This window comes from Erythrolamprus reginae, chromosome 2, assembly GCF_031021105.1.
Source record: "Erythrolamprus reginae isolate rEryReg1 chromosome 2, rEryReg1.hap1, whole genome shotgun sequence".
In the NCBI taxonomy this organism is placed as follows: domain Eukaryota; kingdom Metazoa; phylum Chordata; class Lepidosauria; order Squamata; family Dipsadidae; genus Erythrolamprus; species Erythrolamprus reginae.
The window spans coordinates 142266290-142294141 of record NC_091951.1 but is presented as its reverse complement, the minus strand read 5'-3'; the positions used below and the strand labels follow the sequence as shown (position 1 = coordinate 142294141).

At 42.6% G+C, this 27852-nt stretch overlaps 1 protein-coding gene across 1 annotated transcript; it reads right to left on the bottom strand.

Moving 5' to 3' along the window:
• Positions 1–208: 208 nt before the first annotated feature.
• Positions 209–27319, bottom strand: LOC139161071 (cytochrome P450 2C20-like). Its single transcript, XM_070739732.1, has 9 exons — positions 27035–27319; positions 16788–16950; positions 14703–14852; positions 8920–9080; positions 7195–7371; positions 5865–6006; positions 1087–1274; positions 688–829; positions 209–561 (listed from the first exon to the last, which is right to left on the bottom strand). The coding sequence occupies exons 1-9, from the start codon at positions 27206–27208 to the stop codon at positions 362–364; spliced, it is 1497 nt and encodes a 498-aa protein (XP_070595833.1). The 5' UTR covers positions 27209–27319; the 3' UTR covers positions 209–361.
• Positions 27320–27852: the final 533 nt, after the last annotated feature.

The window sequence follows — 27852 nt, the reverse complement described above, 5'->3', positions numbered from 1 at the left end:
TTTTTATATTGGTTTTATATGTTGTATGCCAGCCAGAGTCCACAAAGACTTGGGAGACCTATAAATTTAATTAATTTAATTTAATTAATTAAATTTCTAAATCTTGCATTAGCCAAAGTGTAAATCTTAATTAATTAAATTTCTAAATCTTGCATTAGCCAAAGATCTTCCTTGTTACCTTCAAATACAGATTAGTCCACAACATCAATTTGCAGTAATACTTCTATTTGAGACCCTTGTATGCTTAAATCTCCAGTACATATTACATATTGAAAATTTGATTAGTATAATATAATATAAATGTAATAGCCATCCTGCATGCTTTATTCGAGTATCTATTATCATAGCTGCTTTCTCCCAATTACTGACCGCAACTGTCCTCTGAACGTTTAACAGCCCGTATAAGGGGGTATTGATTGTTTCTGAAATCTGTATACAAAGACATTACATCCGAATCTTTGGTGTCCCCAACCAGAGAGAAGGTGAAATTCTGGAGCACAGTACTGAAGAAAAGGAAGAGCTCCATTCTAGCCAGGGCCTCCCCTGGACAGGCCCTCTTCCCTACAAAGCAATGAAGAAAATAGAGGTTATTTAGGAAATACTTACTGGAATTGTCTCTCATAAAAGACTAATATGGATCAAGTGAGCATATGAATTTGTAACACAGTCTGTTCCAGAGTCTTGTACCTGCTGAGAATGGCATGAAAGCATCCTTTTTCTTGAACTGGCCATTTTCATCCAAAAAATGATTGGGATTGAACTTCTCTGGAGTCTGCCAATGAAGAGGGTCAAAATGCACAGAGGAGAAGAGTGGTACAATAGCCATATTCTAGAAGGAGATGAAAAAACTGTTATTAGAGGATACTATTTCATAAGAAGAAAGGTCCTTTGCTTTCCATTTGTCTAAAATAAAAATATGCAGAAACTAGCCATCTGCTGAAGAATGAGGTGGGAAAGAGTTGATATTTCTTTCAATACATTTTTCTCCAAATTGCTCTTTTATTCCAACTGCCTCACATATCAGGATCTAAGTCGTTCTTTCCTTTCTTTCCTAGAGAACCTTCATAAATACATGTATCCCCATACCTTGGGAATGGTGTAACCACGGAACTTTGTGTCACAAGTGGTTGCCCGTGGAAAGGTCTCAAGGGTCGTTGGCTGATATCTCTGAGCCTCATGAATAACGGCATTTGTGAAAGGCATCTTCAACCGGTCTTCCATGGTTGGAGTGCGATTTCTTCCCACCACCTCATCAATTTCCTGTTGCACCTTAGCTGTGAGAAGGACAGATTGAGATGGAGATTGACAGACTTTGTCATCTGAGCATCTGCAGTCATTTGAATAGAGATATGTGTTCCAAAGAACATTCAGAGAAGACAGTTCTAGTCAGGACAATGGCTCCTCCTCAAAGTCATTTCTCAGTAGAGACCATTTCAACTTTTCTAATGCAACATAAGATAAATATTATTTGTATCTGTTCTTTACTAGATATCTTGAGAGGCAGTAAGCATAAAGCATTTCTGTGTAGGCTTTCTGAAGATGAAAGTCAAAGACTATTTTACAAAAATGTACTGGCTTAGTACAAGAAAAATCGAGGAAGCTCTGGAAATTGTAAAGCAGCAGATAATAGCGACAGCCAGGAAAATTGAGTGATATGAAGCTAGGATCACCCATTACAGACAGAATCAAACATTTCAATCCAACCAGAGGCGGTTCTACCAGAACCTTCATCAGCAAACAGATAAGAAAATTGAAAAGCCAGAGGCGAAAATAACAACAAAGTTCTGGAAAGATCTCTGGGAGGTCAAAGAGGGCTATAACAAATCTGCTGGGTGGATAAAGGAGTTTGAGAAAAAATTCTCAAAGAGCAATATGCAGGAGCTAGAAGTAACATCTGAAATGATTGCAAAAAGAGTGAAAAAAGTAAAGAACTGGACATCCCCTGGCACTGATCAGGTGCATGGTTTTTGGCTGAAATACCTGACTAGCCTGCATGCAAAAATAGCTTAATTGTTCAACAAAATGCTGCAGACAGGAAATATCAGTGAATGGCTTACAACTAGCAGAACATATTTAATACAGAAAGATGCAGCGAAAGGAGCCATACCAGGAAACTACAGGCCAACAACATGTTTGCCGACCATACTCAAACTGCTGACAAGTATCAAACTGACAGAATTCAGGACTACTTAGAAGAAAATGACATCATGCCAGTGGAGCAAAAAGGCAATAAATGACAAAGCAGAGGTATGAAAGACCAGCTCCTAATTGATAAAATGATTTTGGAGAACTGTAAGAACAGGAAAACAAACCTATACATGACCTGGATTGACTACAAGAAAGCCTTTGACTCATTCCCACACAGCTGGATCATAAAATGCCTGGAAGTCATTGGAGTCAATGAAAACATCAGGAAATTCATAGAAAAGGCGATGAAATATTGGAAGACTGAGCTTTTTGTTGGGAATTAAAGCTATGGGCTGATCAACATCAGAAGGAGCATCTTCCAGGGAGACTCTTTGTCCCCATTGCTATTCATCATTGCTATAATCCCACTGTCACTCATCCTACAGAAAACAAACCTAGGCTACCAAACTGCTAAGAATTCACCAAAAATGTCACACCTGCTGTATATGGATGACCTGAAGTTGTACGGAAAATCAGAAACTGAGATACAATCACTAACCAACGCTGTGCGAATCTTTAGCAATGACATCAGCATGGAGTTTGGCCTAGATAAATGTGCCACAGTGGCACTGAAAAAGGGGGAAATCACTTAAAGTGAGGACATTGAAATGCCACCAGCCAGAAGCCTACAGAGACTTGGGCATCTTGCAACTGGATAATATCAAGCATGGTCATGTGAAAACTGTGATCAGCAAAGAGTACATCCAGAGGACGAGAAACATTTTGAAGAGCAAACTGAATGCTGGCAACACTATCAAGGCTATAAATACTTGGCCATACCTGTCATTAGATGCACAGCTGGCATAGTGAACTGGACTCAAGCAGAGCTGGACAACTTGGACAGGAAAACCAGAGGTAATGACGATCCATCATGCATTACACCCTCGCAGTGACGTTGACAGGATGTATTTACCAAGGAAAATAGGCAGCAGAGGACTTTTGCAAGTGAAGCAGACAGTGGAAGAAGAGAAGCATGCATTAGCTGACTATGTGAAGGAGAGCATAGAGTCAGCATTGATGGAGGTCAACAATAGGAAGCTTCTCAAGGTGAAGCAAACTAAGGACCAGTACAGAAAAACTGTAACTCAATGTCTTATGGACAATTGGCAGAACAAAGCATTGCATGGCCAGTTCTTAGAGGAGATTGAAGGCAAAGTTGATAAAGAAAAGGCCTGGTCATGGCTTAAAAGTGGAATATTCAAAAAGGAGACACAAGGACTGTCAAAGCCAGAATTGAAAAATCAACAGACGATCCAAAGTGCAGACTCTGTAAAGAAACAGATGAAACAATTGATCACATACTCAGCTGCTGCAAAAAGATTGCACAGACTGACTACAAGCATAGACACGATGCTGTGGCACAGATGATCCACTGGAACCTGTGCCAGAGCTACCATCTACCAGTGGCAAAGAACTGGTGGGATCATAAGCCTGAAAAAGTGGTCAAAAATGAGTAAGCAAAGCTACTGTGGGACTTCCAACTTTAGACTGGCCGAATTCTGAAGCATAACACACCAGACATCCTGATTTTGGAGAAAAAGAAAGCATGGATCATCGACATCGCAATCCCAGGAGACAGCAGAATTGAGGAGAAGCAGCTAGAGAAATTAGTGAAGCACAAAGATCTAAAAATCAAGCTGTAACGACTCTGGCATAAGCCAGTGAAAGTGGTTCCAGTGGTACTTGGCACGCTGTGTGCAGTGCCAAAGGATCTCAGTGGACATTTGAAAACCATCGGAATTGACAAAATCTCCATCTGTCAATTGCAAAAGGCCGCTTTACTGGGATCGGCAAACATAATTCGCCACTATATCACACAGTCCTATGTGCTTGGGAAGCACCCAACTGGTGATGAAATACGAAATCCAGCATAGTGATCTTGTTTGCTGTGTTGTATTGACATAATAATAATAATAATAATAATAATAATAATAATAATAATAATAATAATAATTTATTAGATTTGTATTCTGCCCCTCTCCAAGCACTCATCTGCCATAATTATACATTCCTATGGAAAACCATTTCACCATTGTCTGAAGCAGTGCGGTTCAAAATATTGGCGATGATACCTTGAGTTGAAAGATATATTCATATCTTTCATTTATATTATTGCAAAAATGATCCTCAAGAAAAGCTATACTATACTAATTTCAGTTATTCATACTACGATCCCATAAAGCAAATATTGTAATGTGATTGGTTGATTGGTCTGTGGCTGTATGCGGGGGGATTGTTGTTACAGCATTCAATCACTTGTCCCAAAGATGTTTTTTTTCAAGAGACAACTGGACTTTCTTGTTTTTTGTTTGAAGATATTTCATCTTTCCTCCAAGAAGCTTCTTCAGCTCTGACTGGATAGTGGGCAATAGTGGTTTCTAAAAACCTTTAATATTGGACGCATGCTCGCACATACACAGAAGCATCCTGCCCGCTTCTAGTACTACTAGTTCATAGAACTGGGACAAACTGGGAGCAAACCACCACTATCGGTGAGCAATGTAAAGATTTATATTCCATGCAGACAACTGATCATTTGCATCCTTTAGAGTGTCATTGAGGCACTTGGAGGTTTATCTGTATCCTCAGGTTTACCTGAGTAGTGAAAATGGCTCCCTGTAGTCTGCAATTTCTCTGGAAATCCATTCATCCAGATTCCAGAAAAAATTGCAGACTACAGTAACCATTTGCACTATTCAGGTTACCCTGAAGACAGATAAATATCCAAGTGTCTCAATGACTCTCTAAAAGGATGAAAATGACCAGCTGTCTGCAGAGAATATAAATGCTTCCCTTCCTCACAATCCAGTCAGAGCTGAAGAAGCTTATTGGATGAGAAGTGAAACGTCTTCAAAGAAAAAAACAAGGAAGTCCAGTTGTTCCCTGAAAAAGCACCTTTAGGACAACCATGACCTGGATGACTGAGACTCTCGATAGACATTCAATGACTTCTGCATCAATATGATGTAATCACTACCAATTCAATAGAATTGTCTTCATAAAATCTAAAAATTTGATGGGATAGCTAGTTGTTCCAAAGAAGACAGTGGGAAAATATTTCCCAAATCTTCCTAGGAAAATGGAAAAATTCAGCTGCAATGAGTTGCCTTTACCCAACTCCATCATTACTTTCTTTTTTCTTTAAAAAATATGTTTACTTTAAAATGTATTATTATTATTAGCATTAATAGTGGCAACTCTGTAACAACAGAACCAGACAATTTATGGGACTGCCTCCTGCCACATACCTCCCAGAGACCAATAAGAGCACACAGAGTTGGCCTCCTCCAGGTCCTGTCGACTAAACAATGCAGGTTGGTGGGACCGCAGGGGAGGCTCTTCTCTATGGCTGCCCAGGCTCTATGGAACCAACTACCTACTGATATCCACACTGCTCCCACCCTACTGGCCTTCTGCAAGGCCACAAAACCTGGCTTTGCTGGCAGGCCTGGGGGCCATGAATTGTCCATCTTTCATGGCCAAATTTTATTTTATGAATAGTGTGAATGCATACGATTTGACTGGTTTTTATATAAATAGGTTTTATATGGGTTAGTTTTTAAAGATTATATTCAACTTCTTTTATTGTTTGTATTTTTTTTTGAATTGTATATTATGCAGGAAGGCAGGCAGGCAGGCAGGCAAACAAACAAACTTATTTGTGAGTATTTCTATACCTTGAATGTGTGGCAATTTAGACATTGCTAGAAGGCTGTAAAGCGAAGCTTGGCTTGAGGATATTGTCCCAGCAATAAAGAGGCCCAAAACCATAATCACAAGATCTTCAAGAGTGTAGATATCCTCAGATGGGTTGTGGCCCTAAAAAGAAAATGCAAAGAGAAAAAGAAGAACAAAAAATTATATTTGGAATTGAAATAAATTCATGCAACTCTTCAGAGAGTTTCTTTCAGTTAAAAGAAATGTAATTCAGAGTCACTTTAGAATATATAGAAAAGTTCTTCAATTCTAAGTTATTTCTGGAATCAGTTTTTCATGCACAGGAAGAAACAACGTGCTTCCCTTCAAATATTTACCATAAGAATTGATACTCCAGGTTAGACTAACACTGTTGGAGTTGGCCTAGTCCAGCGATGGCAAACCATTTTTTCTCAGGTGTCAAAAGAATGTGGGAATATTGGCAAGGGCCCACACCCATAATCCAATGCATGGGAAGGGCAAAAACAGCTTCCCCCAGCCCCCGGAGTCCCTTTGGAGGCTGGAAACGGCCTGTTTCCCAAGTTCTGGTAGGCCCAGTAAGCTCGTGTTTCACCCTCTCAAGGCTCCAAAGGCTTCCCTGGAGCCAGGGGAGGGTAAAAACACCCTCACTACCCCCATCCCCCGGAGGGTCTCAGGAATCCCAAAACACCCTCCCAGAGCCTCTGTGTGAGCCAAAAATCAGTGGCTGGCACACAAATGCAGGTTGGAACTGAGCTAGGGCAACACCTCACGTGCCAACAGGTGTAGCTCCACATGCCACCTGTGGCACCCGTGCCACAGGTTCACCATCACTGGCCTAATCAATTCTAAGGTTGATTGTTTGGAAAAGAGAATTAAATCTGTTCCATAGAAGTTTACCTGTTAAATTTGACAGGCTGATCCTAGAAGAAATTCCTGCTACAAGATGATTCTAGGAAATGCTACTTAATCATCTTTATATTATCTATTGTGATTGTAGATCTTTAAAGAAATACCTTCTAAAATTTAAATCAGCATGGGAAGAAAATGCTTATACAGACTCATTTTTTGAAGGAGAATTTTGCTGTCTTAACAGAGTTCATTTCTATTGTTTGACTTAATTATCAGAATTGAATGGATAACTTAAGCAACAGTTATGCCTGGAATAGTAATATGTGCTAACAAATGGCAATGAATGGGTTGTCCAAAAGTAAACAAAAAAGGGGAGAAAATAAATATTTCTATATTTCTTCATATAGGATGAACCAGTTCCATCGTAGATGCATAATAGAGATATTAAAACTATTATGCAGATATGGTGTCTATACCTACCTTTTCCAATTTAAGAAGGAAGCAATCGATATAGTCACGCAGGTTCTGGGGATCCAATGTCTTTTTGTGCAAATCCACATTCTCACGGATATAATCAAGGACATTGTCCACTTCAGCAAAAATGCTTTGGTGTGGCCCAGGAAAGAATTCCACTATTTTTGGAAATGTATTGTATACCTGTTATAGAGTTCACATTCAATACAATAGCTTATTAGACCATAATGTTGGATGATTAATGCCCCAAATATTCAGAGAATAGCTTTTACTCTGATATTGTTACTCTAATACTGTGTCAAGGGATTCTCCACTGCTTTCCTAGCCTCCATTGTCTTTGCACAAAGGGATACTGGTGGACCCCAGGGGAAGAGCCTTCTCTGTGGCGGCCCCGACTCTCTAGAACCAGCTCCCCCCAGAGATTAGAACTGCCCCTACCCTCCTCGCCTTCCTTAAAACCCACCTTTGTCGTCAGGCATGGGGGAACTGAGATATCTCCCCCGGGCCTATACAATTTATGTATGGTATGCTTGTGTGTATGTCTGTTTAATAATGGGGTTTTTAAATATTTTAAACTGTACATTATTATATTTGTTATAAACTGTTTTTATTGTGTTGTGAGCCCCCCCGAGTCTGCGGAGAGGGGCGGCATACAAATCTAATAAATAATAATAATAATAATAATACTGGTGAAAATGGCCAAATTTGTTCTGTCCCAGTGATGAGCCCTCCAAGAAATAGCTCCCACACACTTATTTTACAAGATTTAAGCATGTAATTCTAATATTTCAGGAGAAGGGATGTTTGGATCTAGAAATCCAGCAACAAAGCAAGAAATGTCAGTTTGGTGCCAGCTGCTAATTAGTGTCCAAAACAGAAACCAAAACTCACAGATATTTTCTTTGATCACACAGCTCTCATTAACTGACTCACTCTGCGTTGGCAGGAAGCTCAGACATAATGAGCCTAACTCCCCAGTTCATAATTCATTGTTGAAATAATAATATCCAATGAGAGAAATCTGAACAGACATCTGGAACATAATGAAAGTTGACTTCCACACTGAAACATCATGTGGCTCAACCTTAAATAGCCTAAGGGCATAGCCAATTATTCTAGAGATTTATTCATGCAGAGACCTCCTCTTGCCTTCTGGCAATTCTGCATACCCTAGCATCAAGAAGAGGCTCCAACTCTTCTCCTGAGTCACTCATGTGCACCTCGGGAGATGCAGAAGGCCCTGATTGGCTTTCAGCCTGTGACACCACATCCTCTCTGAGGTTCTCGCAATCAGACTTGGGTGTCTTGTATACTGGCCTAGGGTACCAGCCCACACCTGTCTCTCGATCCTTGGGATCCAAGACCAGGCGTGAAGTTCACGGGCAGGCCACAACAAAAGTCCTCCAAGTTATGAAGATAGAAACTGGCTCTGTGCATAAAATAGGAGAACTGTCTAACAATTCCATGATAGGAAAAGAGACATCTGCCCAGAATCTGATGTGGCCCAAAGGAGTTAAGAGAGAAGGAAATGGTTCCCTAGGAAATAAGCCCAACCAGGAGAGATTTTGCTAAGAACCCATTTATGCTTGGATGTCTAGATTTGACTTCTCCTGCTTAGTAGTTCATCCAATCTAATCTTTACATTTTTGACTTGTACATTTGCAAACAAAAGTATACCTGACAGTTAAAAATGGAGGTTCATGACAAGAAGATACCAGGCAAGATACATACCACTCCTAAATAACTAATAGAGTGTTTTATCTGAAACTCTATAATCCTCTGATGCTCTATGAAGGTTTTATCTTTATAATCAAATCGATTGCCAAAGACAACTGCACAGATCACATCAGCAACAGCACTTGTAAAAATTCTTCTTGGGTCAAAAGGCTGCCCTGCAAAAAAGAAGAAGAAGAAGAAGAAGAAGAAGAAGAAGAAGAAGAAGAAGAAGAAGAAGAAGAAGAAGAAGAAGAAGAAGAAGAAGAAGAAGAAGAAGGAAAGGAAAGTCCAGAGACATGTATGACTGGGATGAGTAAATGTGGATCTTTCCTGATTCAAATGTCACTTCAAAACTGCTGTAAAATGTTATTCAGGTCAGAGAAATTTGAATTATTATTATTCTTTCCTAAGAATGGAATATACTGTATTTTTGGAATATAAGACAGATCATTTTCCTCCTAAAAGAAGCTGGAAATTCAGGTGCATCTTACACTCTGAATGCAGCTTTTTAAAAACTTTTTTTCCCAGCCCTAACTAGGTGCTAATGATCTTCCCATGTCTTATCTTGCAGGTTCTTTCATTGTTACTGTCTGCAAAGAAAGTTTTCCAAGTCCTCTCTTCGCAGTTTTTTTTATTGCTCTAACTTGCTCCAAATGTTTCTTTCCAACCCTAACCAGCTGCTAAAGATTTTCTCAGCTCTTATTCGCTTGCAAGCTCTTTTACTGTTACTTACTGTTTTCCAAATCCTGTATTTGTACATTTTTACTTGTTCTACTTGCTCCAGATGTTTTTGTCCAGCCCTAACCAGGTGCTAACAATATTCCCAGCTCTTACCAGCTTGCAAGATCTTTCATTGTTACTCTCTGCGAAGAATGTTTTCCAAGTCCTAAGTCTTTTCAGTTTTTTTTCATTGCTCTATTTGCTCAGAATTTTTCTTTCCAGCCCTAATCAGGTTCTAACAATATTCCCAGCTCTTTCTGGCTTGCAAACTCTTTCTTTGTTACTCTCTCCAAATAAGGTTTTTTTTTAAAGCCCTAACTAGGGGATAAAATAATGTGCTGAAACTGACCAGACTAAGGATGCTAGCCAGATATATATCTGGTAAGCATATTCTTTTCTCTATTTTCCTCCGCCCAAACTAAGGTGCTTCTCATAATCCGGTGCATTTTATACTCCGAAAAATATGGTAAACATAATATTAAAATTTTGCAACCATTTTGAACCTGTTACTGTTTATTTACAAACAAACTACTTTAGTCAACAATTGTTTTCTCACTTTTTCCTTTGCCTTTTCAGCCAATGGCGGGTTTTGCCATTTTGTCACTTCCCATCTTCATCTGTTCAAAGGTTCTGCCTTCTGTTTTAACTAAGCTCTCCTGCCTCACCCTCCCTCCCTTCTTTCTTTCTTTCTTTCTTTCTTTCTTTCTTTCTTTCTTTCTTTCTTTCTTTCTTTCTTTCTAAACCCTCTTTTTCTGTTTTCTTTCTATATTTCTTTAAATAATATCATTTGGTACTCTCTCTTTTCTCCCTTTTCACTCCAGAGATTTTTCCATTAAAGATTATATTCAAAAATGCCAAAATTCACTAAAGCAGGGTTGTCAAATTCAAGACCCAGGGGCTGGATCTAGCCTGTGGGGTTCTGAGATCTGACTCATGGAGCCACTCTGGAAACAGAGTGTTGTGCCTCTGCCATAAAAAATGGAGCTCATGAGAGTCATGAGTGGCCCATATGAGCTCCACTTTCATTGGCAGAGGGTTGCAGGAGACCATCTCAGCCAGTGAAGGGCTGCGGACATTTTAATTGCACACTGTGGGTGTGGCTTATTTTGTGGGTGTGGCTTGCTGACCATGTGACCATGGGCTTAAAGGTCATGTGACTTGCTTAAAGGTAGCCAACTTGACGTCACTAAAGTCAAGGGTTTGGGTTAGGGTTAGGATGTATGGCCTCTCCTCACCTCAAAGAGATACAATTTTCTTATCTGTTTACTATTACTGAACATGCAAAATATACTATTTAATTCTGTGTATATATGCTATATGTGTACATGCATATTACACACAGACACAAAAAAAATATACATTATCTACTATATAAACTCTGCTAAAATTATACACATTCAGCCTCATTTACTGTGATAGGAAAAACATACCCAGAACCCACAAGGAGGAAAAAAGAAAAAAAAATCAAAATTTTTCTACTGGTTCTGCATACCTGATTGTATCTGTAGGAGCCCATCACTGGTCCAAGCTGAAAAACAGGAGCTTAGGACCCTGTTTTCACTGACAGAGCACTCCCGAGGTCAAACACAACCCTGATGTGGCTTCAATGAAATCAAGTTTGACACCACTGCACTAAAGGAATAGTATTTATGACCCCTTTCACATACACAGTTCTTCACCCTCATGCAATAAAAACAAATCATTATTCCTGGTTTCATTTCTGCCTTTAAATTAGAATAGAATAGCATTCTTATTGGCCAAGTGTGATCAGGCACACAAGGAATTTCTCTAGGTACATATACTCTCAGTGTGGATAAAAATAATTACCTATCTATCTTTGCAGGTTGTTGATTTGGTATGGTCTTTAATATAGGATTATGTTTTAAGTGATTTTTTTTAAAGAAAGTTTTTGATTCTTTTTCAAATTTTAACCAAGTACCCCCTTACTCCCATCCTTCTGGCCTTCTAATATACCCTCCAATTTTATTTTTATTTTTAAAACCAATATACAGTGATCCCCCGTTTATTGCGTCCCCAACCATTGCGAACAGGGTACTTCGCTATTTTTCAACCCGGAAGTCAAAAATACCATCTACGCATGCGTGCCGGGCACGCATGCGTAGATGGCAGCGGCTTCCCTGGGTCTTCCCCCTCTTGCTGGCGTCAGCGAGGAGTTTCCCCACCGCCCACGCAAACTCCTCGCTGCCGCTCGCCCGCCCTTCGCCTGCCCACGCCGTTCGCTCCCCCCTCTTGCTGTCGGGAGGGCGAGAAGCCCTCCCCAGCACCCGCTCGCCCGCCCTTCGCCCTGGTGGAGAAATTCCAGCCCCCACCTGGTCCCGCCCGATCCTACTCCCTGAGGCAGCTCGCCCTCCCATGGCCGCTTCCTCCACCCTCTATTGCAAGCCTCTCTCCTCCCATATTCTGCCCCCCTCCCAGCTTCCAAGCCGCATTCGCCTTCCTCCGCCACCACCAGCATCCAGCTCCCGGCCAAGCAGCCAGGAAAGCCGAGCCGGGCGTGGCGGGGAACATCGGCGCGGGAGGCAGGAGACGGCCGCTGTCACCGCCATACGCGGCTCGGATTCCCTGGCTGCTTGGCCGGGGGGGGGGGCTCGGCCGAAAGGAGCTGGAGACGCAGAGCTGAACACACCCCTTTATCCCCAAAGGCCGGCCTTTTTGTCTGGGAGGGAAGATGACGTGCCGGTGGCACAGGGGCGAGGGGCGGGAGGCAAATCGCTGCGTCTCCAGCCACTTTTGGCCGAGCCCCCCCCTCCGGCCAAGCAGCCAGGGAAGCCGAACTGGGCTTGGCGGGGAACATCGGCACGGGAGGCAGCTTCTGCCGGACATGGGCAATGGGCGGGACAGAGAAGCGGGGAGAATCAGGAGGCTCCTTTGGCAGCTGGGGGCTGCCTGGCTTTGTTGTTTTGGCTGCAGCGGGTGCCAGGCAGCCTCCAGCCGCCAAAGGAACCTCCTGATTCTTCCCGCTTCTCTGTCCCGCCCATTGCCCGTGTCCGGCAGAAGCTGCTGCCTTATTGCTCTTTGCCGGTGGGATGCAAAGTGCTGGGGTGGGAGGGTGTCCTGACAGCCCCCCCACCCATATGCTTCGCCTCCCGCCGGGCAAGAGCGCTCGGGTGGCAACTTCTTCTAGATACGGGCGATGTCCACGCTCTCTCTCGGCGCTTTCGAGCCGAGTCCGTGAGCGAGTTCGCTCCCGGACTCGGCTCGAAGGCGGCGAGAGACAGCGGCAAGGAACGGGCCTGTCCACGCTCTCTCTCGGCGCTTTCGAGCCGAGTCCGTGAGCGAGTTCGCTCGCGGACTCGGCTCGAAGGCGGCGAGAGACAGCGGCAAGGAACGGGCCTGTCCACGCTCTCTCTCGGCGCTTTCGAGCCGAGTCCGTGAGCGAGTTCGCTCGCGGACTCGGCTCGAAGGCGGCGAGAGACAGCGGCAAGGAACGGGCCTGTCCACGCTCTCTCTCGGCGCTTTCGAGCCGAGTCCGTGAGCGAGTTCGCTCGCGGACTCGGCTCGAAGGCGGCGAGAGACAGCGGCAAGGAACGGGCCTGTCCACGCTCTCTCTCGGCGCTTTCGAGCCGAGTCCGTGAGCGAGTTCGCTCGCGGACTCGGCTCGAAGGCGGCGAGAGACAGCGGCAAGGAACGGGCCTGTCCACGCTCTCTCTCGGCGCTTTCGAGCCGAGTCCGTGAGCGAGTTCGCTCGCGGACTCGGCTCGAAGGCGGCGAGAGACAGCGGCAAGGAACGGGCCTGTCCACGCTCTCTCTCGGCGCTTTCGAGCCGAGTCCGTGAGCGAGTTCGCTCACGGACTCGGCTCGAAGGCGGCGAGAGACAGCGGCAAGGAACGGGCCTGTCCACGCTCTCTCTCGGCGCTTTCGAGCCGAGTCCGTGAGCGAGTTCGCTCACGGACTCGGCTCGAAGGCGGCGAGAGACAGCGGCAAGGAACGGGCCTGTCCACGCTCTCTCTCGGCGCTTTCGAGCCGAGTCCGTGAGCGAGTTCGCTCACGGACTCGGCTCGAAGGCGGCGAGAGACAGCGGCAAGGAACGGGCCTGTCCACGCTCTCTCTCGGCGCTTTCGAGCCGAGTCCGTGAGCGAGTTCGCTCACGGACTCGGCTCGAAGGCGGCGAGAGACAGCGCCAAGGAACGGGCCTGTCCACGCTCTCTCTCGGCGCTTTCGAGCCGAGTCCGTGAGCGAGTTCGCTCACGGACTCGGCTCGAAGGCGGCGAGAGACAGCGCCAAGGAACGGGCCTGTCCACGCTCTCTCTCGGCGCTTTCGAGCCGAGTCCGTGAGCGAGTTCGCTCCCGGACTCGGCTCGAAAGCGCCGAGAGACAGCGCCCCCCGGACCCCCAACCCGGGTTTGGGGGGCTGCTAGGAAGCCCTCCATGCCGGCGGCAAACAGCCGCACCGCCCCCAATCTTCGGCTCCTCGCTAGCGCTGTGGGAGTAAAAACACCTTCTGCACATGCGCAGACGGTGTTTTTACTTCCGCATCGCTACTTCGCGAAAACCCGCTCGTTGCGGGGGCTCCTGTACTTTTTTTCCCTGTCTCTTTTTTTATCTCTTTCCAGGTGGCCATAAGGATGGCTTTCAAAGCTGCTTCTACTTCCTGAATAAATTCTGTTTCTGGCTCTTTTAGTTCAAATCCATGTTGCCTTTCAGATCTCTCTCCTCCATGGAGCCTATTCTTATGCAGGTGTTCCTAGCCTCCCTTACTTTTTTTGCTGGTTTCTGAATTTGCTTGATGTGTGCTACTGCATCCAGCCTAATATTTCACTAGTTTGGGGCAAAGTTGTAATTTTATAAAGGCATAATTGCCCCCTTAAACAACTTCCTATTATTTCTGATCTCTTGAAGCAGCACCCCAATAAGATTGCTGTGCTAGGCTGTAATTTTATTAAGCCAAAAGCTGACACAGTATAAAAACGAGGGAGAAACAGATCTAGTACGTTTCCATTTGCTTCTGAACAATACCGTGAAAGTAAAAGGAGGGGACATTCACTGCCTATCTAATTTTTTCTTTATTTTGTGGTCATTAATGGACTCAGTTATCTTGTAAATTAGCTGTTTATAACCTTTTGTGGTAGCAATTTCTTCCACCAGACAAAGGGCTTCTTCCTGTACCCTCTCAGACATCCTTTTCTTGCCCATGCCAAAATCTCGCAAAGTGGTAAGTGTGAACCGTCGCAACTCCTTCCATTTATTCTCATCAGTAGCGGTCAGACCTGAAACCAAAGACACAAGAAACAGATTACAATGTGACAGCAATTCTTACATTTTATAGAAGAGGAAAAAATTATACATTACCATTTCCCCTACCCCATTTTTAAAGTAAACAAGCTTTCATGCTTGAATAATTAGGTCAACTGCACAGTTTTCATCTATTCATTCTTGGGTGCTCTCATATTAAGAGAAAAATGAATGCGGTTGTGGAAATCATGCCATGAGGTAGTGTTATATGGATAGGGACAGATCCATTGACTAGCCCTACATGGCATTGGACCAGAGTACCTCTGGAACCGCCTGCTACTGCACGAATCCTAGCGACCGATAAGGTCCCGCAGAGTTGGCCTTCTCTGGGTCCCGTCGACTAAACAATGTCGTTTGGTGGGCCCCAGGGGAAGAGCCTTCTCTGTGGTGGCCCCGGCCCTATGGAATCAACTCCCCCCTGGAGATTAGAACTGCCCCCACCCTCCTTGTCTTTCGTAAATTACTCAAGACCCATCTATACCGCCAGGCATGGGGGAGCTGAGACACCTTTCCCCCAGACTTTTTTTATATTTATGTTTGGGTATGTATGTGTTGTTTGCTTTTTAAATATGATAGGGTTTTTATGTGCTTTTTAAATATTAGATTTGTTTTCGCTAGAATATTGTTTTTATTATTGTTGTGAGCCGCCCCGAGTTTCGGAGAGGGGCGGCATACAAATCTAATAAATAAATAATAGTAATAGTAATAGTAATAGTAATAGTAATAATAATAATAATAATAATAATAATAATAATAATAATAATAATAATAATAATAATAATAATAATTCTACACTAAGATGCAATTTTCAGTAAGCAGAGAAAAATATTAATTATAAATAAATAGTAATAATAGTAATAATAATAATAATAATAATAATTCTACACTAAGATGCAATTTTCAGTAAGCACAGAAAAATATTAATTATAAATAAATAGTAATAATAGTAATAATAATAATAATAATAATAATAATAATAATAATAATAATAATAATAATAATAATTCTATACTAAGATGCAATTTTCAGTAAGCAGAGAAAAATGGGAGTTGCTTCAGTTCAGGTATTTTTGTATAGTAGATGTTTTGTTCACAAAAATAAGCCACTTCCAATTGCTCACTAACTTGGTTGCTTTATTATGTACCTTCAAGTCCCTGACAATTATAAGCAACAAATAGATTTTGTCCATTACAACCTCTCTCCAACCTAGTTCTTGAGGACTTTGATATACTTGTCATCATTATAACTAATTCCATCATCACTCCTTCCTACCACATTTCTCACAAGTACAACTCTCTCTAGAGAGCTAGGCCTTTCCACAATCTTTCTGAAATATGATATGACTCAAATGATCATATTTCAGAAAGATTGTGCAAAGGCCTAGCTCTCTAGAGAGTTGTATAATACTTTGAATGAAAATTGTGGACTAATTTGTTTAATGGTTTGTTTTATTGGATATCCATGATATTCTCAAGAGTTTTCTCTGGAAAATCTTCTCCAACATTAAAGCTTAAAGGCTTCAATATTTTCTCTATCCTCTTTCTTAAAAATCCAAATTGATGTTCAACATTAATTCATATAACATAAGCCAAAAAGCATCTTCATTGGTAAACCATTTTGTATGCCTTCCCAAAGGACAGATTTAGAGATCAAATTATTGTTATTGTTTGTTGCTGTTTATATTATTTTGCATATAAGTGACAATCAGAGAAAACCTGAGAAATGACTAGTAAAAAGGAAATGGTGAAAAAACATTTTCTTTTTTTTTCAAGAAGCATGATCACATCTACATCTTTATAAGACATTTCAAATGAATCTTTCAGTGCAATCAATATTCTGAATAGCATTTCGATAATTTGTACGGAAAATAAAAGAAAAATAATAACTAATAAGGAAATGAAAGAATCAACCTCTATTCTGAAACATTCGCTTTTGACAAGGTATTTCAGCTCGTCCACCAAATTCTTCTGAATGATCTACCAAAGCATCTTTGACCACCTCATACCCACAAAGAGCAACCATTGGTTTTGATCCATTCCAGACAGTAAATACAGGTCCATATTTGTCAACAAGCTAAGAGTAGAAATAGATGAAAATTCAGTTAATTAGGTGACAAAGCATTTTTGTTAAATTATTATAAAGTATATTTCAAATACTTCTTAAATTTGCCAGAGCTTAAATAACTTTTAATACCTACAAAATACATCAATATGATTATGATCCAATACATGGCATATATCTCCTAGTTGATGCCTGAAAATTATTGTGATGAGAGCTCCTTAAAGTTGGTCAAGTGTTTATTTGTGTCCAGGACAGACTCTGGTGTAGATAACCAACTGACAACACACCCAGGGAGAGATCATTGAAGCTCTCTGAGAAGGAGTTTTCTCCAGACTGTCATTTTTTTCAACTTACGAACAGAAGGAATCAGCATTCCTTCAGTTTATATGGTTATTTATTTATTTACTTATTTACTTACTTAATTATTTACTGATTCATCAAGCATGTATTAGATAATAGATACAAGTATAAACATGATTATGAATACATGAAATGGATACAAATAAAAGGGAATATTAGGACAGAGATGGTAGGCATGATGGTGAGCTTAAAGACCTCTTAGGAATGGGTTGAGGTCAACAGTAGACTGTCTAAGGTTAAAATTTTGAAGGCTTGGAAAAGAAACCACAGTGTCCAGGCAGTAACAAGTTTTTAGGGACAGGTGACAATGCTACAGAGTCGGGTAGTGAGTTCCATACATCAACTACTTGGTTACTAAAGTCAAAACTATGCTTCCAGAGCACTGGTGAACCGGTGACTGGGGGTGGGGGAAGATGGCTGCAATCAGTTTTTGTTTGAAAAGCAGCAGTTTTTGAATTTATTTTTCAAATGGACATCGAGTTGTGACTTTCACTTCTTAATTACTTTTAAGGACTATTACTCTTCATTAACCAAGAAGAGACTTTCTTTAGCAACAGCTGTTTTAAAGATCTGCCATTTGGGGGTAGGGGGTATTGTTAAAAGCAAGGAAGAAAGATATTAAAGGCAAGCTTAAATAAAGAAATGAGGAGTGTCTTTTTTAAAAAAAATTGATGGCAATCCTTAGGTTCTCAAATGCCATTAAACAATTATTCTATACAGGCAGAAGACAATTAGCAAAAAAGAGTAAGAAATAATACAAAAAAATAACAACTAACAATTGGTTTTTTAAAAAAAACAAGCAACAAACAAATCAACAAAAATAAGAACATAACTCATCATAACAACAACAACACATAAAGAGCACTCATCTGAACACCACTGGACTCAACTGGACACTCAATCCCTCCCAACCAAGATATAACTCCCCAACACTCTCCCATGCTCTCACAAAATACCCACACTATCAGCAACAAAGCTTAACAATAGGCAAAACCTCCAACACTCTACTCTCCCACACCCACCCTGCACCTACCTTACACACGAAGAACGAACCATGCACAGAGAGAGTAGACATGGAAGACAAACGCACCACTTATAAAGACGAGGAAGGACCTGACTGCATGGTTAGCTGAAGACTGTGCTCAATGTACACACCCCTACCTTCAAATCACCTAAACTTTACTTGCAACAAATGCAAACTAATCCAACTACTTGAGGAAAAAATAGAAAACTTAGAGAAAAACCTAAAAACCCTGAAACACCAACATCCAAATGAGAAAGACCAACATACCCCCAACAGAACCAACAGGTCAGAGGAGCAAACCAGAATACCCCCCCCCCCCCGAGGTTGTAAATGGCTGGACACATGTCACCCAAAGAAGAAAAAACAAAACAAACACAAAACCTCTACCAACTCCAACCCACCTCCTCCCAACCCCACTGCCTACAAGACTGTACACAAATGCACAAAGCCTGCGGAATATGCGGGACAAACTAGAATTACTAATGCATGAGGGTGAATACGATCTAATTGGAATAACAGAAACCTGGTGGGATGAAACACATGACTGGAATACTCAGAAAAAAGGGCTACAATTTCTTCAAGAAAAACAGGTCAAAGGAAAAAGGAGGTGGAGTTGCACTAAATATAAAAGACCACTTCACTGCCACAGAACTATATCCAACTAAAGATGATAACCCCCTAGAAATCATATGGGTAAACATAAAAGAAAAAAAGTGCAACACCACAATTGGAGTATACTACAGGCCACCAAACCAAACTGATACAATGGACAACCTCTTTACAAGCCAACTAACAGAAATATGCAATAAGCATGGCACAACAATAATGGGGGACTTTAACTACCCCAACATTAACTGGAAAACAAACTCAGCACCAAGTGGAAAATCTGACAGATTTCTCACCAGCCTCGCTGATAACTTTCTAACCCAAAAAGTGGAAACTGGAACCAGAGGGACTGCTACATTAGACCTAATACTAACAAACAGGGAAGAAACAATAGAGGGAATTAAAGTAGAAGGGATGTTGGGTGAGAGTGACCATGTCATCCTAAAATTCAACATAATGCAATCACTAACTGCTGTACCCAATATCACTATGGTCCCAGACTTCAGAAAAGCGGACTTCAACAGGTTCAGAGTGAACCTGGAAAACCACACAATAGATTCAAACTTAACATAAACTGTTCCAAACTTAACCTCATAAAATAAGACTTCAGCAACAAAGTGATCAATGCCTAGAATGCACTACCTGACCCAGTGGGTTTTTCTCCAAACCCCCAAAACTTTAATCTTAGACTGTCTACAATCAACCTCACCTAATTCCTATGAGGTCGGTAAATGCATAAAAGCACGATTGTGCCCACAATCCCTGTCTTACTGTCCTATTGTTCTATTTACTTGTAACTACTTTACTTATGTTCATATTTATATCAATACCTGCTATCTTCTACATGTTTTTGTTGTAGAATTGACGAGACATAAGCCAGCTCTTTCAACAAAGGAAAGGTTTATTGCGCAGGTTCAAAGCACAAGACTAAGAAATATACGGCCTGAACCCCAAACAAATAACAGACACTTCCTTTTATACCTCTTAATTATACATATCTAAGCATAACATGTTCACCCATATATGGTTATACAATTGCGGGAAATTAGCAAATATCGGTATACATCATGAGCTAGACAGGCCAGACATCCTGTTTGTCGCAATCCTCTTGCTTAAGTAAATTTAGAATACATATATAACTTTGCTGCTGACACCACAATACTCCCTTCCCTTATCTTGTGCCAGCTATGCATTTGTTTAGTCAGACTGAGGTCATGGTGACCCAGTCTCTAAGCTGTAGAGTTAGACTGATTACACTAACCACATTATTCCCCCCTTTGTGACTCTTCTTCATCAGCAAGGAGAGTCACATAATTAGGGTCAGCTTGTAAAGTGGCATACTACGCTTCCTGAGTTGCAGCGTATTCCCACATAGCCAATACTTGTGCAGTAGCCTTTCGATCAGCGAGCAATGATAAGCTATTTGAGATAGTTTTAATAAAGATAGGTAAAATACATGGAATGAGTACACATCCAGCAGCAATCAGCCCAATAAACGCCACTATTGCCTGTAACCCGGTAGTTTGGGAAACCAGGTTCCAAACATCTCTTTCATATTAAACCCATTCCACACTTGGTCAGGACTGTGGGTAAGTTGTCGCAGTTCCGTCGTTAACTGCTTAATTACCTTCCCAGTCTCATCTATTTGTAGGCAACAGTTCGAGAGATTAAATTTACCACAAACTCCTCCTTCTCGGGCTAATAAATAGTCCAGGGCCAATCTATTTTGATACACAGCCGTACGAATCTTATCAGTTGTTTCTGAAAGAAAATTAAGTGCACCATCTATTCGTTTCCCAGCCAGATCAAGAACCGCTTGTAATCTAATAATCCTATTTAACATATAGATGGGTGTTCGATATCCCCATGACCCATCCTCTGCCCAAGTAGCTTTGCCATATGTACATACAATCCTTTCAGAGCTCCAAACATTACTCCCCTCATATTCAACAAGCTCCTTACACGGGAAGTTGGAGAATAAGGCATCCACATCACGCCTTCTCCTGTCGTACTGTTGTCCTATGGGTTCGTGTAATGGAACTCCTAACACTTGACGGGCTTGGAGGGGCAACAAGAAAAAGGACGGTTTTATCCATCCCAATACACATGACCCTGACCAATTCCTTGGCAGGGCTTCATAGGCTAACTTTCCACATATCCAATACATATCATTGGGAGCAATCCACTCGGTATCAGATGCCGTGGAGAGCAAATAACCAGAGATGTAGTGTCAAATTTCAGGGGTTCTGTTGCATTTCCCGGCGAGCTCCATTTTTGGTACGTAATATCCCAAAACCCCAAACATATCAAATCCCCCACATTTACACTACCTGTCCTCAGAAAACAATTTCTGCCTACTAGATTGGTAGACAGAGTCCATATCATTCCAGAAAGCCTTTTCCTTGCAGTTATATTACCAGCATGAGAGAGATTATTAAACACAGAAGGCTCCACCTCCATGGCTTCCCATGGCCACTGTTCACCCATATTAGTCCCGCCACATACAAAACAATTCTTTACCGTGAGAGCTTTGGCTACTTCCTCTGCCATTTCAATAAACAGGTTATTTGCTTTGTTGCTAATTGGTAGGGGTTTTTCAAGCTTTCTTAGAGAGTCATACACAGACCAACCCAAAGATTTAATTTCCCCCTCAACCACTCTCTCTACTTTGATAGTAAGATATGTCTTGGGGTCTTTCCCTTGTCCATCAATTCCAAAGGCATACGTTATCAGGGATGGGATGGATCTATCGACTTCCATCACAATGATATTCCCCTGGCCTCTTTGAAAAGACTTTACATATGTACACCCCTTGTATCCTCCACCTGTATGGTCACATACACATTCCCATCCACTACACTCTGTGGATCCTGCACATGGCAACCAAGCATTAGGATTTCCAGTCTTCCAGGTAGGATCAACTTCACACAAATACTTATGATCTGATTTGTATTGATTAATCCATGCACTACTCCCACAGGTAGTGGACCATCCTTTACTTACAGCCTTACAGGCATCAAAAGTTAAAATAATAGGTGACATACTTCGTTGCAAGTGGAGGGTGTAATTTGCAAAATATAATTTACCATCTCCCTGTGGATCCTTCCGCCACCCCATGACAGGCAACCCTGTCCACAATGTAACATTGAAACGTATGGGTGTGCTAGGATCATAACATATTCGTTTACCCTGCAGGTTACATAAGCTATACATTGTCCTATCATGGATACAACTAAGCTTTAATGACCTACAATCCTTGGGCATGTGAGTATGGTAAACTAGGGTATTGATGGTTCGCATTCCTACCTTGGCTTGTGTGATACAAGAAGTACACTCATCCTTTGAGGGAGGCTTAACAACTGATAAGGGGGTTGACGATGCCTTAGGTGCATTTGGCACACGAACTATAGGAGACTTCATTCTGTAACATAGAATACCTTCAGTGCCATTACATCTACTATACATTTTTGGTCCTATTGTACCATGCATGCAAGGGGATAAATCAAATTGACTACATGATGAAGGTATCCCAATAGTTGATAACATGACTCCTTCACTATTGAGGCACTGTATGCACTTCTGCTTCCCTAAATCACGGGTAATTCTTCTTCTATTATTCTTCTTGGGTATTTTTCCTGCATTGGATGCCACTGGGGGAAGACGTACAATACAGGTACCCTTCCATCCTAGCTTCAACTGCCTCACAACTGTAATTCGTTCCCATCCCCAAAACACTGGTGAACCACAATCCAAAGTCAAGAGGTCACCTAAACCTTGACTCCCCTGCCGTACAGTCAAACACATACCTTTTCTAAATATATATCCCACATATTGGCATGCCTCTGGATTGGTATGCCTCCTAACCCGGCAAACCTCTTTCAATATTTTATCAAAAGCAAGGGGAAGCTGGCACGGATGAGGCAGAACACCAATCCAACATTCGGGAGTCAGGGTGATCGGAGGATGGCCAGCACATTCACCTGATCCAATATCATATGACTGTATAATCTGGGGTCTTTCACCCGGAAGGCTCCATTGCCCCAAACTTTGAATACAAACATGATTAGCATATGAAAAACCTATCACTAAAATAACTATAAACACTATTAAACCACCCAACCCCTTCATCCTATCTTCTCCCGTGCGTAGAAAACCAGCTTCCGGTGTGGTTTAGCAAGGGGTTTCTTTTTCACCACTGTGCGTGGAAAACCTATTACCGGTAAGGTCTCTGCAGAGTGGCCTTGTAGTTTCACCACGAACCTCTGGCGACTTCGGGATACACTTTCTCCAAATGTAGATAATACACACTATACTGGTAACTAATAATATACTGGAAGCAAGGCAAAAAAGGATATAGTCCGAAGTCACTGTCGCCGCAGCCTCAATTTCATAGGATGAGTTGTTGGTTGAGCAGTCCATTTCTCATCCGCAGCTTTCTTTACTCGAGTCCAGTGGATCCAGGATTTAGACTCTGCTATTTTAATGGCAAGTGGAGATGACATTATTACAACATAAGGCCCCTTCCATCTCCCTTCTAATTGTTCCTTCTTCCAGTGTTTCACCCAAACCCTATCTCCCGGCTGGAAGCTATGACAATTTGTTACAAGTCTCGGGGGAGATTGTTCCAACACATAATTCCTAAGTTTCTCAACTTGCTTGTTTAGTTCTTGTACCATGTCCATAACCCATTCGCCCCCCTTATGTCCCAACTCTGGCCATCCTGCCAGGTTCCTTCTGAGAAGTGTGGGAGGGCATCCAAACATTAGCTCATATGGTGAGAGTTGATACTTTCGACGCGGAGCACACCTAACTGCATATAGAGCTTGAGGTAAAGCGTCTGGCCACTTCAGACGTGTCTCAGTACAAACTTTAGTCAATTTTTCTTTCAAAGTGTGATTCATTCTCTCAACAGGAGCCCCTGATTGAGGGTGGAAAGCACAATGAAATCTCCAGTCTGTGCCCACCGCTTTTGCCAATAATTGATTAACTTGATGTACAAATTCAGGTCCATTATCACTCGAAATCAATGAAGGACTTCCAAACCGTGGTATTATTTCCTTAAGCAACAATCTAGCCACCTCCCGAGCTTTCTTGGTTTTCGTAGGAAATGCCTCAGGTCAGCCAGTATACATATCCACGATTACTAACATTGCCTTATATAAGCCACAGCGAGGCATGTCGGTAAAATCAATCATTACCACATCCATGGGAAAATAAGCTATAGGTATAGTCGCAGGTGGCAAGACGGGTCCTTGCCTAGGGTTTACCTTTGCACATGTTTCACATTGACTCACTACCTTACTAGTTATCCCAGCTAGCCTGTATATGTAATAATCCCTACTCAATGCCATTTCAAGAGCAGTTTTTCCCATATGAGTAGTATTATGAGACAATTGAACCAACTGTCACGCCACGGAAGCAGGCACATATATTCGTTTATCAGGCAAAACATACCATCCTTCCTCCATTACTGCTGCAAGATCATTCATTGCCTTTACACATTCCAATACTGTATATGATGGAGTAAGAGCCGGCGGTATTACCCCCAAATCCATGGCCACGTGAATAGAGAGATCCGGTGTCGGGCCATCTCGCAAGGCAGCGGAGCGAGCTTCGGCATCCGCTGCCCTATTTCCCAATACAACTCTATCATCCCCACGCTGATGTCCCTTGCAATGCATTACAGCAACCTTCTTAGGTTTCTGCACTGCCTCGATCAACCTCTGAATCAAATGACCATGTTTGATATACTTGCCAGCGGAATCCCGAGGTTCAAAGCACAAGACTAAGGAATCCCGAGGTTCAAAGCACAAGACTAAGAAATATACGGCCTGAAACCCAAACAAATAACAGACACTTCCTTTTATACCTCTTAATTATACATATCTAAGCATAACATGTTCACCCATATATGGTTATACAATTGCGGGAAATTAGCAAATATCGGTATACATCATGAGCTAGACAGGCCAAACATCCTGTTTGTCGCAATCCTCTTGCTTAAGTAAATTTAGAATACATATATAACTTTGCTGCTGACACCACAATACTCCCTTCCCTTATCTTGTGCCAGCTATGCATTTGTTTAGTCAGACTGTGGTCATGGTGACCCAGTCTCTAAGCTGTAGAGTTAGAATGATTACACTAGCCACATTATTTTGACAAATAAATAAATAAATAAATAAAATGTGTGGGAATCATCAAGATAGTTAAAGGACCTGATTTTCCCAAAATATAAAATATCATTCTTCAGAGCTGGATTTTTGCAGCCCAGATGAAGTTTATTAGGACAGAGGTTGTACAGTGGAACCCCGACATACGAGCAGCTCTACTTACGAGCTACTCGAGATACGAGCTGGGAGAGTAGAGAAATTTTTGCTCGACTCACGAGCTTCCATTCGGGATACGAGCCGAGAAGAGCCGGCCTGGCTTGCTTTGCTTCCGAGCTGATGCAGAGCCGAATAAAGCGTCACGCCCCTCTGACGCTTTCGGCGGCTTCCGAAGCGATGCTGGGCTCTTTTGCCGCCAAAAGCGTCAGGGGGGCGTGACGCTTTATTCGGCTCTGCAAAGCAAACCAGCCTGGCTCTTCTCCGTTCGTATCCAGCGCTTGGTGAGTCCTTGGCTTCTGCTGGGGGTGGGGGGATCTGAACGCTTTCTGCTGGGGGTGGGGGGATCTGAACGCTCTCCCTGGCTGGGAGCACTTTTGCTGCGAGAGAGGGCTTTCCCGAAAGGGACGGAGAAAGCCCTCTCTTGCAGCGAAAGTGCTCCCAGCCAGGAGGCTGCGAGAGAGGGCTTTCTCCGCCCTTTCGAGAAAGCGCGCCTGTCTGAAAAGATCGCCGCCGGTCTGGTGGGATTTTGCAGCAACCTCCGAGCAACCTGAGCTCGGAGGTTGCTGCAAAACCCCACCGGACTGGCGGCGATCTTTTCAGACAGGCGTGCCGATTCTCCGCTTTTAGCAGTGAGCGGAGAATCGGCGCGCCTGTCTGAAAAGCTCGTAGCTGGCATGGAACATCCCCCCATGCCAGCTACGAGCTTTTCAGGCAGGCGCGCCGATTCTCTGCTCACTCCGGTTGAGCGGCGAATCGGCGCATCTGTTTAAAAAGATCGTAGCCGGCATGGAACATCCCCCCATGCCAGCTACGAGCTTTTCAGGCAGGCGCGCCGATTCTCCGCTCACTCCGGGTGAGCGGCGAATCGGCGCATCTGTTTAAAAAGCTCGTAGCCGGCATGGAACATCCCCCCATGCCAGCTACGAGCTTTTCAGGCAGGCGCGCCGATTCTCCACTCACTCCGGGTGAGCGGCGAATCGGCACATCTGTTTAAAAAGCTCGTAGCCGGCATGGAACATCCCCCCATGCCAGCTACGAGCTTTTCAGGCAGGCGCGCTGATTCTCCGCTCACTGCTAAAAGCGGAGAATCGGCACGCCTGTCTGAAAAGCTCGTAGCTGGCATGGGGGGATGTTCCATGCCGGCTACGATCTTTTTAAACAGATGCGCCGATTTGCCGCTCACCCGGAGTGAGCGGAGAATCGGCGCGCCTATCTGAAAAGATCAGAGCCAGCATGGAAAGCCCCCCCATGCCGGCTCCAAAGCACCGGGCACCCCTCAGCCGACGTCTTTTCCCCTCAGCCCTCGGGCTTGCACGCATTAATCACTTTTCCATTGTTTCCTATGGGAAACAATGCTTCGACCTACGAGCTCTTCGACATACGAGGTTCCTTCCGGAACCAATTAATTTCGTATGTCGGGGTTCCACTGTATCTGCATTTCAACAGCCTGGAATCAAGCAGGGAAGCCAGAGGAAGAAGAGGTTTCATAGAATATGATGATAATTCAAATTATATAAATTTGAGGCTCATAGATTTATTTTCCAAAAGTTTTTTTTGTTACTATATATTGTAATGAGCTTTGAACCCTCCGTTGCGGGTTTATCAGATTGTTACAAGGTGACTTTATACTATAATTCCCATTGAAGATATACATGAGCCCCAAATAAAATTGGTTGTTTATAGAGTACATCAAACTAATACAGTTAAATAAGGTGTAGGTATCTTTCAAAGTAATCATCAGAAACTTTGAAGAAGTACAATAGTTAACCACCCTTACCTTTTGATAATGTATAAACAAAGGTAGTACATCTCGCTGAAAGAGATTCCCCACAATAGGCCATGGAGTAGGTCCGCGGGGCAGCTGCCCTTTTTGCTTGTACATTTGGAAAGATGAGAAAAGAATGAGGAGTATACACAGAAGAAGCAGAACTCCTGTCCATGTCAGCTCCATCCTCTTATGAGCTATTTTCCTTTTCAAATCTTCCAGATACTGTTTAACTGAGACAAGATTGAAAGAAGGCTAATTGATGCCCCAATCGCATTTAAATAACGTATTTTCTCTAATCCTTGTTTTTTAAATCAATATGTTATTTACTGCCACTAGTGCTGGGTAATTATTTACTAACCTCTCTACCCTTGGACTCTACAGTCAAAGTATTCTTGTTTTTGTACATTTGTTGTACATTTGATATATTGGGTTGGAAACACGGACAGAAGAACCGTATGAAAAGTCAGGAAGGTTGCAGTGGCACAGGTGCAATGGCAGAGGAAGCCCTTAGGAACACTGCCATCCAAAATAATTGGGCCTGCAACATGTCAGCACAGGTGCAATGGGCCAGTTCAGTATGATGAGACAGTCCGTCAAGTAATCTGGATTTATGAGCAGCCATGAACTGCTTTAAAGGTGATTAGTAACACCTTGAATTGCACCTGGAAGCAGACTGGCAATCAATGCAGCTCACAGGGTAGTGATATTATATGGACTATTCTTTGGGCCCCAAGAACTGCCTGAGCCACCACACTCTTCACCAGCTGTAACTTCCAAATGCTCTTCAAAGGTAGCCTCATTTAGAGCACATTACAATAGTCTAATTG